At 40.9% G+C, this 15,842-nt stretch overlaps 1 protein-coding gene across 2 annotated transcripts in view; it reads right to left on the reverse strand.

Annotated features, from left to right (window-relative positions):
• Window positions 1-15,842, reverse strand: part of drosha (drosha ribonuclease III) — a 92,611-nt gene that overhangs the window by 8,570 nt on the left and 68,199 nt on the right. For both annotated transcript variants that reach the window (XM_034861545.1, XM_034861544.1), the window contains exons 26-31: window positions 10,320-10,425; window positions 8,412-8,553; window positions 6,451-6,533; window positions 4,851-4,954; window positions 1,859-1,951; window positions 865-911 (exon numbers count right to left, since the gene is read on the reverse strand). In XM_034861545.1, coding sequence (XP_034717436.1) covers window positions 865-911; window positions 1,859-1,951; window positions 4,851-4,954; window positions 6,451-6,533; window positions 8,412-8,553; window positions 10,320-10,425 — 575 coding nt within the window. The remainder of the gene's footprint in view (window positions 1-864; window positions 912-1,858; window positions 1,952-4,850; window positions 4,955-6,450; window positions 6,534-8,411; window positions 8,554-10,319; window positions 10,426-15,842) is intronic.

The following is a 15,842-nucleotide window of genomic DNA, read 5'->3' on the forward strand; positions in this document are numbered from 1 at the left end:
CCAGTTCTACAGGCTTGTTCCAACAAAGCCATTTGTGATCACTTCTGGCTAATTAGTTGCGTAAAGAACAAATTGTACATCTGATTAATGTGCTGGTCACAGGGATAGCAAGCGAGTCCAGTCCAAAAAGTACACTTGAACACATACCCAATTCTTTACACACTCAGTGTAATGTATGATATTATGCATCCACATAAATATGCATTGAGTATAAGTAGGCGAATAAGAGATGATGGAAACGGCTCATGGATGTGTTTCTGAGAGCCCTGTAATTGTACTTTTACTTGGCAGCAAATGAGACATTGTAAATGCCTAAAAAACACTATCTATTTTCCTTAAGTGGTGGTAGATAACAAGATGAAAAACAGCCAAGGAGTGAAGCAGCACACGGGGAAGACAGCTCCCGCACTCCTTCAAATATGAAGAGGAGCGCTGAGCACAAAAGAGTCGCTCCGAGTGTAAAGCCTCGTTCTAGTGGACTGTAAAAGGGCTTGAAAACACAACAACAACAAAAACACAAACTTTGTGGCGGCCCTCGACACAAAACTTCCTGCGGTCCCCTCGGGATGGTCGACGCAGTGAAGGACGCTTAGCTTCCCCCGTCCTTGTTTTATTGGTTCTCCATCTCTGGCATGGACCCCATGCCTGTGCTCTGGGCTAGCACTTCAAACAGCCTAATGTCCTATATGTACAGCCAACCGGCTGGCCAGGCCACAGCTCTCTGCCAGCCATCTTGCATACTGTACAGCCAAGGCTAACCCTCAACACTGTGGCGAAGCACAGGAAAGGTTTTAAATGTGAATGTGTGTGTTTGTCTGTTTGTGTGTTTTTGTGTGTTTGTGCGTGTGTTGCCAAACAACTTACATTTTTCGAGCGCATCCATCGCAGCTCCCATTTCCGCCTGTTGGATGCTAGATTAGAAATATTTTTTTAAAGGAGACAGAGAGGGAGACAATGAATGAGGGAGAATAGGTCTTTAGCATATTCAAAATGTCCCTTTTTGAAATCTTGTCAAAAAACAGGCCCAATATTGAGGGGATTATCAGAAGTGCTTTATATTTGTTTTGAAAGAGCCCTTTTGCCTAACAATCCCAGGTAACAGTGCACACATTTCAAAAAGGTAAGCCTATTGGCGGCTGTGCGCTGGGCACTGTTTACGCCTGCAATTCACCGTCCCTCCGTATATATTATGTGCTGTGTGATCAGAGCCCAGCGGCGGAGGTGGCTTGGAGCTTAAGTCATGTAAATACAAAAACAGTAAGCTGTCAAAGATCCTATGGAAGGGACAAACTTATCGCCAGCTTAGAGCAAGAGAGAGCGCTTTCAAGTAGGGGGGCGTGGAGGGGATTTTCACATGTGGGGGGTGAAAGATGTTTGATGGATTTACGTTTCATTTCTCGCAGGCTCAGCTGCAGCTTTATTGTCAACCCCTCCAACCCTGAGAAGGCCTTGGCGCAGAGAAACTTAACAAAAGCATAAATGTGTGAGCACACACAGAGGTGTGCAGTCAAAAAGAAAAGAAAAAAAAAAGACACACAAACACATCTCTGTCCTGCTGTGAACGCAATATCCCAGATAGACCTAAATGCATTCCCAGATGCAGTGCTGCCTAGTCACAGATTCTTCTTCGGCACAAAGTGATCTTTCCATAACACAATTTACGTCAAATCAATAATGAATCGATTCATTTCCATTCTGCATAATGTCTCTCCCGATAGAATAGGCCAACAAGAGCTTAATTGCTATAATAAACACCATCAATAAAGCACAGCCATTATTCCCGAGCCATTAGCAGTGCATTGAGAAGTGAAGCTCCTTTTTACTTTTGTGTCTTATTATATTGTACTGTCTTACTCACCTTGGGCCTTTGCCACAACCGATTCGCTCCCCTTTGAAATACACAGCGACGGTGTAGGTGCGAGCATGTGAGGGCCCCACTGTCTGCAGGGTCCTGCAAATTCAAACACAGAAATATGGGATGACAGGCAGGAGGGTAGAGTTGAGAAATAGTAATAATACCCAGAAGAAAGGCACAAGGGCACTCAGGGACATTGTCCTTCAGAGAAATAACAAGAACAAGGGAGGTGAGAAAAAAAAGTTTTCAATTGGAACAAATATAATTCATCTCAAGCGGCGGGTTGAGGGGAGGGTAATAGCACTTTGATTCAGTAGCATGCTTTGAGAGCGTGCAGAAGCCGTCTGAGGGACATATAAACAGCTTTTAAAGCCTCCCCAACTCCCCACACCCATCATCTTCAAATACCAAGATCTATGTTTGGTAAAAAAAAATAAATAAATGACATGTTGGGAGAGGAACTGAAATAAAACAATGACAATAATCTTTGACAGACCCACAAGTCTTTGGTGCGCTAGCAGGGTAAACAATGAAAACGCTAAAGAGGGACCAAAAAATCTAAGAGAAGGATGGGAACATCACTCATCTAATTAACAGAGGTACCTCATTTAGGAGAGAGAGAAGAAGAAAAAAAAAACAAGCTGTCAATTTTGTTACATTTCTGCAGGGACATGAGTACAAGACAGCTGACAAAACTTGGGAGATGTTTGAAAATGTTAACATTAGCATAAACATCTCAGACCCAAGCTGTGAGTCACCTAAATTATTCACAGACAATTTACTTATTTCAGGAGAGCAATCCATTTTTAATGCAATGTGGCCACTTATGACACTTTATCAATAATGCAGGCCCCTTTCTCACTTACAAATGAAGCAGCACATGTGGGGAGCAAAAAAAGACTCTTGTGAGTGACTTTTTAGCCAAATCTCAACAGGGAAAAGTGTCGCTTGGAATTATCACGCTGCTCAAATAACAAAACGAGACGGAATAAAAAGGAAATCTGTGAGCTGTTGGGAAGGTGTCAACTTCAAGGCAGTGTAAGGATGGAAGTGTGCGAGTGAGAGAAAAACAGCACCCGCAAGTTCACACTAAAAGGGGCTACTTACTGACTCAGGCCATTCTCTGCACAATGGGAAAGTGTGTTATGTGTCTGCTCCCTGGTGAGTCCTGCCTAGACGAGATGTACAGAAAAGTGATGGTGCTGTGGCTGGGTTGGCCCGGCGGTAGAGCAGGCGTACATATACTTTGAGGTTTAGGCCTCGATGCAGAGGTCCAAGTGACATTTCCTGTATGTTTTCCTCCTCTCTCTCACCTAACTGTCCTATCAAATATCTCAACAAAAAAACAGCTGTATGAACTGCTATAAAAAGGACTATTATTCTGGTTTATTGACAAACAAAAGGTTGGCTCATTCACGAGGAGGTTGCACAAAATCATCAAATGCTGCTCCTGTTTATTATATAGACAGGACAAAGTAAGCCATATTTTGTACTCAAGGCTGTGTCAAAAGCCTCAAAGCCATTGGGTACTAGCTTTATATAAGCTTTTTTTTGTCCATTCTTGCCTACATGTCTTTAGAATTATTGAAATTCAAATCACCCAGGGGCTCGATTTGTTTCTCGTTCACGTTCTCGCGGGCAACAGAGTTGGAGGGAAGTGTTGATTGTAGTGTCAGAGTTGTGCAGTGTCAAAAATCACAATCGGGCAGATAGACAGAAAAACAAACAGAGGAGCTCTGAAAAGACATTCAAATAAATACAAGGAAAAGAGAAAGGGAGGAAGATGGAACTGATTAAATGCGCGATTGTGGAGTTTATTGTACATAAAACTGCTCTGTTTCCAAGAGCCCTTGTAAGTCCAACTGACCCCCTTTATTTTCTCTAATATAAAACACAGTTTGACAGTTTCCATGGTGACAAACACACTGCTTCATGGCAACTCTCAAAAGCATTCTGTCAAATGACACTTGCTTCTTGACCTTTTGTCAAATAAGAGGTCTCTTTGGGGGTGTTTATATATCACAACAACAGAGACCCTTACACAGCTGTTCACAATGTTCAGGGACCGATGGCGAAGAGGAAGGTCCTGTAAATTATGTTTGTGCCATTTGATTTCTCTGAATGCGTATTGTGGCCCATGTGATGCATGACTGAACCCATTTCAACTGTTGACTAGGTCAGGTTTTCTTGTATGTACAGTGTACACGTGCATTCCCTCATGCACGTGTTAAGGTTTTATTTGGACACCAAATCTTACATTTTACAAGCTAAAATCTGCAAATATAAAACAAAAAAAAGAAATGTGAAAAATAGATAATGTATAGGATTGGCATAAGTGACAAGTTGCATTTGCGACAATGTACATTTTTGAACTGTCCTAAAATTTGCCTCTCTCTTTATACCTGGCAGCTTTAATGTGTATGGGTGTATTAGACCAGTGATCCCAATCCAAACTAATCATATACCAGGGGCTTGGGTGTACATGGAAAGTTTGTGCAGTAGCTCAACTAAGTACATTTTAATATATAAAAGCAATGGATAAAGGGTTGAAATAATAAGCTAAAAGCTGAAATAGTTGGCGTTAGCTAAAAGTAATGGATAAAGATAGGAAAAGTTAGCTGAAAGTAATGGATAAATGGTTGAAATTGTTGTTTTTTAAGTAACTGATATAGTAAGATAAATAATGTATAATCGGTTGAACTAGTTCTGTTAAGTCATTGAGAAATTGTTACAATGAATGCTGCTGTTGAAGGGGTACTAGAATTGATTGTGTTAATCTTATATATTGCCTACTAGTCATATTTTTAGCACAAAAGCTGTTTTTAATCAAGAAATTCAATTATAAAAAGGTAGTTTTCAGGGAGCAGCAAAGTCACCCTCGTATTACATTCAAAATATGACAACCTAAGATGTCACTCTTGGCATAAAAAAATGAAAATAAAAACACCAGTGCCAGCTTCAAATATGTGGTGTCTGTGTTTTCTGAGGAGCTTACTTGTACAGCGGGATATCAGGCTCCTTGCCCTCTGTTCTCAGGGTCAAACAGCACTGCTGCAGCTGAGACTTTGGGTCATTCCAGTCCTGGTTCAGAATAAACTCCTGCAACACAGAGACCAAAGAGAACACACAGGGAATCAAACTACTTCTTTTGCAAGCTTCTTTCAAATAATCAGAAACAGGAAACAAAAATCAGCCACTGCCACTCTCTCCCTTAGTACCTCATGCTTTTATTCCTTTCTTGCCATGAGCCCTTCCACCATTTCTGGCCCCTTTTTTTGCAGTCACTTGTTTGCTCTCTCCCTGACTTGGCACTCTATCTGTGTCTTTACAGTGAGTACAAATCACAGGCTACTTAAGACAAAAGCCAATCCCCGGCCAGATATAAAGAGCGTCTGGGAGTCTCCCAGGTGTGCGGCCCTGATACATTTCTTTTATCCAAGGGGGACTTCTAAAAGCCCTTCCATTAGCAGGGAGGTAGCCTTGTCATAAAAAGCAGACTTTGAATCCAGAACTGTCTGCTCCTATTAATTTTATACATAGAGTGCTTCTGTTGCTCGCGTTCTCTTACTCTCTCGCTTTATTGCCCCCTCAACCCCCCCCACCTCCCGTTCTTCCTGTACTTCCCTTTTCCTCCTTCCCCCTTTTCCTCTCTCTGGGGAGCATATATGTAGCATAAAGCAGAGAAATTAGGGTGTTTTCAAACGAGTGTTGCTATATGCTACACTTTTTTTTTTTTGTACTTTATTCCATAAACCAAAAGGAGTGAACATAAGGAAAGGAGCGTTTATGCATTTATGTCCCTGGTTTTGCTTCTCTATTCCCTGCCAAATTGGATGAAGCAGCAAACTGTGCACCACTGTGGTTTCCAGAAGGCTATGTAAGGAGACATGTTGGCTGTTTCACAACTTTTCTCTTGGAAGTGGAAATGAGGTGCTCTCTTGCAGCGACCATGACGCAAAGCTCAGCTACTCCAAAGCTGGGGATTCTCCCTGGAGAGGCACACCAAGACAGCAATTAGCATGGCATATCAGACCACTGCAGAAGCTTCACAAGGAGAGGTCCACGCTGTGTGGGTAATCGTACAGTACACAAGCATGTGTGTGTGCACACATCACCGTTTAGGTATGAGATAGAAAGTGATAATTTGTCTTTTACCACGGAAGCTCTATTAATGGGAGAATAGCAGTCTTGGGGCTCTATAGTTTGACAATCAAATGGTGCTTGAGGGAATAAAATGCCCAACCTTCCTCTCTCACATCTGGCCATGGGAGCCTGGAATGAATCCTGTTTGATTACCCAACTCCTGGAACAGTGGATGCTTTCAACAGCACAAGCACTTCTTGGACCAATTAGAAAAAGACTACCGACACTGTTGCGTTTTCCATTAAAGGTGACTAAAAGAGCGATCAAAGCTGCCGTCACGAGATTCATTCAATGACTGAGCACCACGCTTGGATTTACGTCGATGCTAGCAGCGTTAGAGCCCGGCCATCAGCTCCCTCCATCTCCCTGGTTCTCTCTCTTGGTCTGCGGTGCCAGGCTGAGTGGCTCATTGATCAGGTGTAAGTGGTGAATGACTATCAATAGAGTCTCACCTTCAGCCGGGGGAAAAAGCAGACGTTCATGAAGGTGTGCACATACTCCAGATCTTTATCAATGTACAGAGCTGCGATGAAAGCTGCAAACAGAAAAAATAAAGACAGCAATTATAAAACAAAAACAAAAAAAAAAACATGAGGATTAATGTGTGGCTTCTTTTGTGGCTCAGATGGCTCTCTTCCTGCTCCTAATGTAAATTGAACACTAACAAGACAAACTTCAGTTGTGACGTAGTGGTATTGTATACGATGGAAAAGATGGCTCTCTAGTTCGCTGCGTTTTTTCCATCAAACAGGAAATTGGTATAGCGCGGGCCACGCAGAGTTCACAGAAACATCTATATTGTATATAAGATTAATCTGTATGTCAAGCTGAACAGTTTAACTGAACGGAAAAGAGATTTGAAATCCCAGCAGTAGGTACTGGGTGTCATCTTCATCTCGTAGCTGTCCCTTTGTTTTCCTCTTCCATTAGCTGCCAGTGCATTTACTCATCTCCGTGACTAAGACAGTGGGACATGAGAGGAATAATATGTAATATTTCAGGAGGACAGTGAGGGCCTGCTGTCGCTGCAGGGCACTACTGTTCATATGTGCAGGAGTTGCACTCAATTCCAGCGCTGACCCTCATCCCCTTCCTGTGTCATCAACTCTGCTCTGGCCTCAACTTCGAAAGATAATTTGAAAGGCAAATGATATGAAGTTCATGTATTAAAGTCTGCCTTTTGAAGGCTGACCTGGAACGCGCACATGTTTTTTTCTCTCTTTGTTTTACTTTTTCTGCCAACATGGAATGTATTACATTCCCCGTCATTGCTAGCTCTATGTTGGCCAAATGAGGACTGCACATTAACTCAATCCCAGTAACACCCTTTTTCTCTCAAATCTCACATGGCGTTGTCTCTACATTCTCTGACAATTAATTTGGGCGTGCACATAAGCCTAAACCTGTGCTACTTTCCTGAGAATGTCTTTTCATTGTGTTTCTGAAATCAAGGAACACGCAGTAAAGTAAAAAAGAAGGAACCATCTCTTTGTCTCTCACGCTACATTTACAGTATATACTGATTTTCCTAACCATATGCAAGCATTAGTAAAATATTAACTTATCTATTTTATATATGAGGACGTGGGGATTGGAGGATATTACGCATTCTTGTCAGAACAGTAGGCTTCCATTATACCCAGAACAATATTGGATTTTCTAAAGGCTAAAAACAATAGATATCTCAGAGCTTTAAAAAACATTAAGGGATCCTTAACTTTAAAAATCTTTGTTCATGTTACATGTTAATGAAAAAAACATGATCTATGCTGTTGAATTTTTCTATACTCTCAAACATTGATACACACAGAGAGCCACACCAGAAGGACCAGGGCTTTCATGTGATGGCCCCCCATAAATATCTGGCAAACTTAAAATCAGGCAGGTGCACAGCTACTACTATGGATACACCTACAGTTGCTGTGTTTTCAGTTTGAATTGGTTGATACTTTAGTCATAAGACTCTCAATATTATAATTTGTATAATGTCTTGAAAGCAAGATGTTAAGTCTGTATAAGCCAAGGTGGCTAAAACAACCACTGGACAAGTCAGATCAATTTTCCTTTAACTGGCAAATGTCTTCTAGCATGCACTTATTCTACTAAGCATATATTATCGTATGTCCTATTCTGTTCCAAAAAATGTATTAAGTTGGTGGAATACCATAAGCAGCTTATCCTAGAATCAAAGATGGAAGACATTATCACAAACTGGGAGTCATACTAAGCACATAGGGGATAGTGCCTTTAGCAGAGAAGTGGCTGTTTGACATCTCACACAAAGGGAACAAAAAAATCAATAATGGTACTTGATGCTGCCATATTAAACTGCACATTTTGGAGGGGCATACAAGAAAAAGGTTGAGTAGTAACATTTTATGGCAGTAAATGAATCAAAGAGATGTGAACATACACTCCAACAAGTCCGCCAGAGTCTTGGTCCGTAGTGCGACTGGCCGTTTGGTTTTGTCATTGGTAATGGCAAAGTCCTGCATGCCCAACTCCTCCGCCACTTTGGCCTGTGTGCGGTTGTTTACCAGCGAACTGCGGAGCAACTATAGGCAAACAAAAAGAGCGTCACATTTTCATGTCCACCTGTCTCACGGTACTCACACTCTAAATACACGCTTACATTGAAGTACACATAAGTACAGAGAAAACATCAAAGCAAACCCCACATGGAATAATTCATCAAAGTAAGAAATGGTAATACAGACTAAATGTTTCAGGGAGAATGCACGTTGCTCTGTTAAATATTACATTGTGACTTGGAGCTGAGCGGATGACATGTTGGACTGGGTAAGGTACATTAACGTCTCTAAAAGGAAAAACACAAACATGTTAAATATAGCTACAAGATGCGGAAAAGAGCAAATAGAATGCAATATGACTGAATATGTCTTGCTGTGATGTGCCCTCCTTAACAGCACACATGCAATTGGACACACACACACACACACACACACACACACACACAAAGGTTGAATGAGCACTTTTATCCCCGATTTGAAATCCATTTCAGATGTACCCCATCTTGATTCCTGGGCATTGGCATTGCTGGAGCTTTCAGTCTCTCAAAGAAAGCTTGCTGTAAGCTTTTAACAAATGACGTCACACCCTGCATCTATAAGGAATATCCACTAATAAATATCTAACTGCAAAGGTTCTTATTCCGGTTAAGCCCAGTTCAGTCCTTCTAGCTTTGAGTAGTTTTACGAAGAGAAGTGCTGATGCTCGCATGAAAAGAGGCAGTAGCAATGGCATTTGACGCTGTCAGAAAATGGACTTGCATGTTCAAAGTGTGATCATTCGCTTTGTACCTGTGTTGCAAGCTGTTTGCACACTTAAGTTTCCGTAGTTCGCACACACAACTTTACTTTTCAGACGCTTGACAGGTTGTGCAACAATCCGCACACAAATGTGTTATTGAAAACCACTGAACAATTTTGTCTCATGACAATACCCATCACAAGAAGTACAGTAAACTAAGAGGCACAGTGTGAGGTGAGGAGTGGAAGAGAGTTATTTTGTGGAAACAAGCAAAAGAGGAAGGGGGTGAATACCTGGCTGGCACTTGGGAGATTCAAAGATTGATGGGAAGGAAGGAAGGAAGGAAGGAAAGAAAAAAATCACACACACACACACACACACACACACACACAACACAACACAACACAAGCCCAGCTGTAACTTCATTTCAGGTAAACTCATGTAAGAAGCAGGGAACAGCGGTTTTGAGCGACTACAGACAGGTGCAACAATGTAGATGTAAAAAAAAAAATCCATACTTTCAGTAGAGAGATGGAAACCACGACTTTCTTGCATTACTCATTGAGTGCCATTGAGCTTCTAATTTTTATAGAAAAAACAACCAATTGCTTAGCAATGACTGTAATAACCTTAAAGTATTATGGGAGAAAAACTTGTGTTGGAATGTTGAATGGTTGAAAATGATATCTGACAATGGAAAATACAAAACGGAAATTCACCCAAACCAAGATAATATAGAATAGGAGAAATGATAAACGATTTGTGTTGGAAATGTCAGAAAGAAGCGGGCACTTTATTAAACTGTATTTGGGAATGCCCAACTATCCAGCCCTGCTGGAGAATCATTTTAGAATATATAGGCAACTGTGCCAGAAGAAATTAACCAATATCTTAAAGACTTATATCTCTAATATCTCCAAGTCTACTAGCTGACCAAAGTCAATTGCCCAACAAATCAAGTAAAGAACCCTAACCATAACTCAAACCATAACCCGGAGGAGCCTCTATAAAGTGTGTGTGATGACATATGACTTAAGGGTTTTGATCTTACTGTTAAATGTCCTTCATGGTGGTCAGGGAAGTGAATGAAGAGGTACTCCGTGGCCACCAGCTGCATGATAGAGTCTCCCAAGAACTCCATCCTCTGGTTGTGGCCTCTGGACAAGATGAACCAAGGATGGACAGATGGACGGAGGTAAACAGAGAAAAGGACAATATTACAAAAGGATATGGGGGAAAATAAATAGTAGGGGTGAGGTCAGAGGGCATGATGGGAAATTGTGCAAAGGAGGGGACAGGGCACGTTTGACATGAGGTTAGACAGCTACAAATCAGCTGGGCATGAAAGACATCATGCTTTATCGTCAAATCCACCAGGATTTTAGTCTTTTAACAGAAACTGTGAAGTCTGCTGATGTACATTTCATGGGAGGCCTGTGGGAACAGGTGCACTGACAAGCTGTGTGACAACTCGAAGGTTGCCTGTAAGTAGCAAGCCTTCTGAAGAAAAACACAGGGCTTTGATTGCAATTCAAATGGAAAAAAAACCCGGGGTGGAAATAAAAAAAAACATTCATAAAAAAACCTCTGGTACACCTGCAAGATTGTTTCCAAATTCTAAGCCCGTAAAAGCAGCAAGCAAGAACGCACATGTTTACAGAACAATTCCTCCAAAAAAGCTAATGGAAGCATTTTGATACTGCACATCAGCTTCCGGCCTTTCTCCCTTATGAGTGAAAGGCAGGTCATTAATTAAGCAGAATTATAGATTAGCATTGCAGTATGTAGGCTGGTGCTGTGCCAGGCTGACAGGCAGGCGGGAAGCGTTGGGTCGGGGGTTGTAAGTACAAGCAGGGAGGTATAACCGCAGCAGCGCACATATCCATCTATAGATATGAGCTCCTCGCGGGAGGGGAAGATCTGGAGATGAGGGAGAAAGATGCAGAGGTAGAAGACGAGGAGGAGGCCGACTTCAAAGAGGAAAAGAAGGTCAACGTTTATTGTCCGATTTCAGGCACCTCTGCCTTTTATGTGCATTTTCGAGCCAAAACAGATCTGAGCTAAAGACTGAAACAGCATCTGTAACCGGGGTGCAACCATCAGTTATTGTGACGATTGATTATTCTCTTAACTAATTTTTCTGCTGACTGAATGTTTAGTGGATAACAGATTTCAAAAAGTTCATCACAATTTCCAAATTGTTTGTTTTGTCCGACCATCTGTCCAAAACCCAAATGTATTCCATTTATAATGATAATAAACAGAGTATAACATAATTCCCACAATTGAGAGTTGGAACCAGAGAATGTTCGATACAATTACTTGATTATCAAAAAGATTATGAATGACTTTTTTTCTGTTGATCAATCACCGACTATCAGAAGAAGCGGTGATTCCGAGCCACCAAAGGACTGATTGATTCCATAATCACTTCTCTAGCCCACGCTGTTGTACAAGAAAGCAGAAGAGCAGGGGTAAATGACTACTTTTACTACAGTCACTTAAACTACGACAGCAGCACTTGTGAAGTGTACAAAAACTTTTTGCCAACTGACATCCAAACACAAAATGTACTGTATCTCTGCTGATCCATGATACTACTTACTTGTGTTTCCTATGGATTCATTTTGGAATCTTTTTTTAATTGTTTAGTTTTTGAAATGTGCGGATATAGTGCATGCCCAACACAATTTTCTAGCCCACAGTGTCGTCTTCAAGTTACTTGTTTGTTTCTTTTGCCCAAATACCACTTAAAATGTCAAATATTTATTACAAAAAGTAAAGTATTTTTAATAGATATAAGAAAGCCAGACTGTTGAAGTATTTTTTATTTCAGTCTGCCTTTAAGGTCCAGAACTGAGCATCATTAAGAGGGATGGGAAACTGACTCCCACATTAAAAATAATCACAGAGTTTCAAATGAAAAGGCTCTGATACAAGACAGAAGAGTGTGAAGAAAAAGAGGTTGGGATGGGGGGGGTAGAGGAGGGGAACGGATGCCACTGGGAGCCTGAGAGAACTCCCTGCTCATCCTGAACTTCGGGAATGTACATATGAACATGTGTGTCATGCTGCAGATTTTCTCAAGATCACTACCATGGATACTGTATGTGAGCTCGGAAGGGGCTATGCCAGAGAGTGCATGCTGGGTACAAACAGCTTGTGGAGTCTGAGCAGATTTCATGACCAATAGGAGGCAGAATGAGAAAGGGAATAGTGCAGTGAGAGACGAAAGGGAAATAAGGGAAGAGAAAGAGGAAGAAAGCGGAGACAGAGCGGGTCAAAGAGGAATGCGTTGCTGTGCGAAGCGGCACAAAGAGCCATCTCTTATTCACTTCAACAGCAGAGGCACAATGCTCCAGTAAGGTGGGGGAAATTGAAGTAAAGTGTGGAGCCGAGGTCTTTATTCGGCTTTGACTTTGATCTGAAATACCTTTATCAGTCCCTCTGAGGAGACAGCAACACTCCATCATTTAAGGACTTTTTTGGGAACTAATGTTTTTGTGTCACATGACCATGCTTGTGTAAAGTTCAAATGTGTAATCTGTAGATACTTTCTACAGTATACAGTATACTGGAAGGGGGGGAATTAAGTGTAATCTGGCTAAAGGTAATAGAAGAGAAATCTGTTGGTAATGTATGGTATAAGGATAAATTGTTCTACATGAAAAAAAAAAAGAATCTATGATAATGGACGTCATTATGATAATGAATCTATAGATCATGGAATCTATGATAATGTTCGATAATTAAACAACATTAAAACATGTAAAACACAATTGCACCTATGGGTCAATTTAAAACCATAATAGCAAACTACTCATGAGTGAACTAATGAGTAAACTTGTGGCATCTTTTAGATGAGGAAGTAAAAACGTGTGACACGTTACACAGATTTAAAATAAAAAATGCAAAAAAGTAGGATGATTAACAAATATAAAAGTGAGGCTATGTATATAAATGTGCATATTTGTGCATTTTTCTGTGCATATGTGTGATATGTATATAAAATACAGAATCTAATGATAATACATTTTAGATAAATTGATAATATACTGAGGGTCCTAACAACTTAAGAAGAATAAAATAGAATGTAAAAAGGGTAGGTGTAATAAGCGAAGGCTTCAACCTACACCTTTGCGATCAGTATCGATCATAAATGAGTAAATATGACATTGGATTAATTTTTTTTTTACCATTTATGTTATGTACAATGCTGTGTATTTATGTGACTGATCGAAATCGACATAAACTAAATTCCGCTCTGAAACGCAACACACACTCAAGTTCTGAAGTCCTTACACTAGCTTCCTGTGCCTCAAAGAAGTGATTTCCAAATGCTTTTGCTGGTTTATAAATCAGTAAACGGTTTCGATCCAAAATACATTTCTGATCTGCTGATAAACTATGAAGCACCCAGAGCTCTCAGGTGGTCTGGGGCACTTCTGCTTTCTGTCCACAGAGTCAGAACTAAACAAGGAGAAGCAGCATTCAGTTTTTATGCTCCACATGTCTGAAACAAACTCCCAGAAAATTGCAGGTACACCGCAACTCTCAGTGCTTTCAATCAGTTCAAATAGCAAATTAGGGCGAGATATTTTCACATTACTTTTCATTGTTTTAGCAAAACTATTAGTTGTCTTGAATTAAGTAATTTGAGTAGTCTGCCCTTTATTTCATGAATCATCAAACATTATTTTCCACCTGAAACTGGCTGCTGATTAGCACATAATCTGCAACAACGTTTGAGAATGAAGCAGCAACAAGACCTGTGTGCTCATGTTATTAGGGTTTCTTTGTTTTTGTGCAACCTGATACTATATTGTAAAATATAATATGTATAAATGTTTCAAATAACTACTCTAAAAGCTGCACGAAGAAAATTATTTTCTTTTAACAAATAATGAACTTATAAAAAAGAGATGGATCCTTTCTACTAACAGTGACATTCTTGCAACACCCAGCTCTTCCGCAGTGAGAGGTTATTGAAGCCCAGCGCCTGGGGGCCACGGCTCTCCATTTCTGCTGTCTGATAGTAGCCTCCAGTCTCCACCGCCTCTAAACAGGGTCAACTCCCATCCTTGCTTCTTGTCCTGTCTTCTTCTAGTTCGCTGTGTCCTCTATTTCTGCAAAAAGTGATAGGCCGAAGGCCAACCTGGGCCCCGGCTCCTCATCTGCTGCCTACCTTATTGTCTGACCTTTCTTTCCGTTATCTGACCTTGTTCTTCTCTCCATCTCGACAGCGTGACCCACTTTGGTATAACCTTTGGTCCTTTTGGTCAGCCGCTGCGCAGTTCCAGCTTTTCAAATGAGTCGGCTCAACCTACCTTTGGCCACTAATGTGCTAATGAACATAAATTACCCGGAAATCATATGAATTATTACCTTTCCCTCCAGGAAAAGTAACAGTACAATTCTATAACATAAATGCATTAGGGGAAATGTCCATCTTAAATATAGTGAGTATAGTGTTTGATGCCATCAAGTTGGGAAAATCATTGGAGTCAACCTTGAGTTGGAAAGTCCTCAAAGTAAAGCTCAGCTGGAGACAAACCTCTGGACCTCTAATCGACTTCACTGACCATGAGTGGGGAGAGGTTTGACATTTAAGTGATGGATTAGAACATACACAGCAGTGTTCTGTATGTGTGTACATGATACACACACACACGCACGCACAGAGAGCGAGAGAGAGAGAGAGAGAGAGAGAGAGAGAGAGAGAGAGAGAGAGAGAGAGAGAGAGAGAGAAAAAGAGAGAGAAAGAGAGAGAAAGAGCGAGAAAGAGCGAGAGAGAGACAGAGAGAGCAATGTCCTTGTGGCAAACCAAAGCCATAGTGTAGCCTACCAATAAGATTTCAGCGCTGTGTTGCCAAGGCTAATTTGCTTTAGCTGTCAAACTCACTATAGAGCTCAACAGACCCATCCACAGCGGGTTCCGGAAGTACAAATACAATGCAATTTCTCTGTTGACATTAGAAACTAGGCCATAAAATCGTAACCATCGATGGTAGACTTAAAACCATCTGCAACAAGACTAAGCGATTGTACATGCTCATTTATAGACGCCGAAAGTTCATACGCAACCAACCTTGTTTTTAGATAAATGTCTTTGATTTGCGATAAGAATAGAATAAGTCTAGAATGAGTACTTCATTACCCACAATCCTGAACAATCCCATTGTGATGAACTCGTGCTGGTGAAGAGTGGGAGCTGCAGGCGATAGCTGACATAACAACTGTTACATATTTTAACGTTCTTTTCAGGTTTTTTTTTTGAGTCTTTTAAAGTTCTTACACGCTTTCTCAGCTAGCGGTTAGCCAAATTAGCTGTTAGTTAAACAAACGTTGCGTGGTGGTTTAGTGGATGAGTAGTTCCTTCGTTCAATAATGAAAATATGTACACAGTCATGTACCTTTGACTTTTTGGCATTTTCTGTTTTTTCAGTAGAAATGCAGAGCTGCCGACTTTTTCGAAAACCTTAAAGTGAGATTTTGGGGGGCCAACCCATATTTAGCCACGTACAAATCAATTTCTTTGGCCCTTTCTGCATCATTATCCTTCAGGGTTTAAATT

Source organism: Etheostoma cragini, chromosome 22 (genome assembly GCF_013103735.1).
Source record: "Etheostoma cragini isolate CJK2018 chromosome 22, CSU_Ecrag_1.0, whole genome shotgun sequence".
In the NCBI taxonomy this organism is placed as follows: Eukaryota; Metazoa; Chordata; class Actinopteri; order Perciformes; family Percidae; genus Etheostoma; species Etheostoma cragini.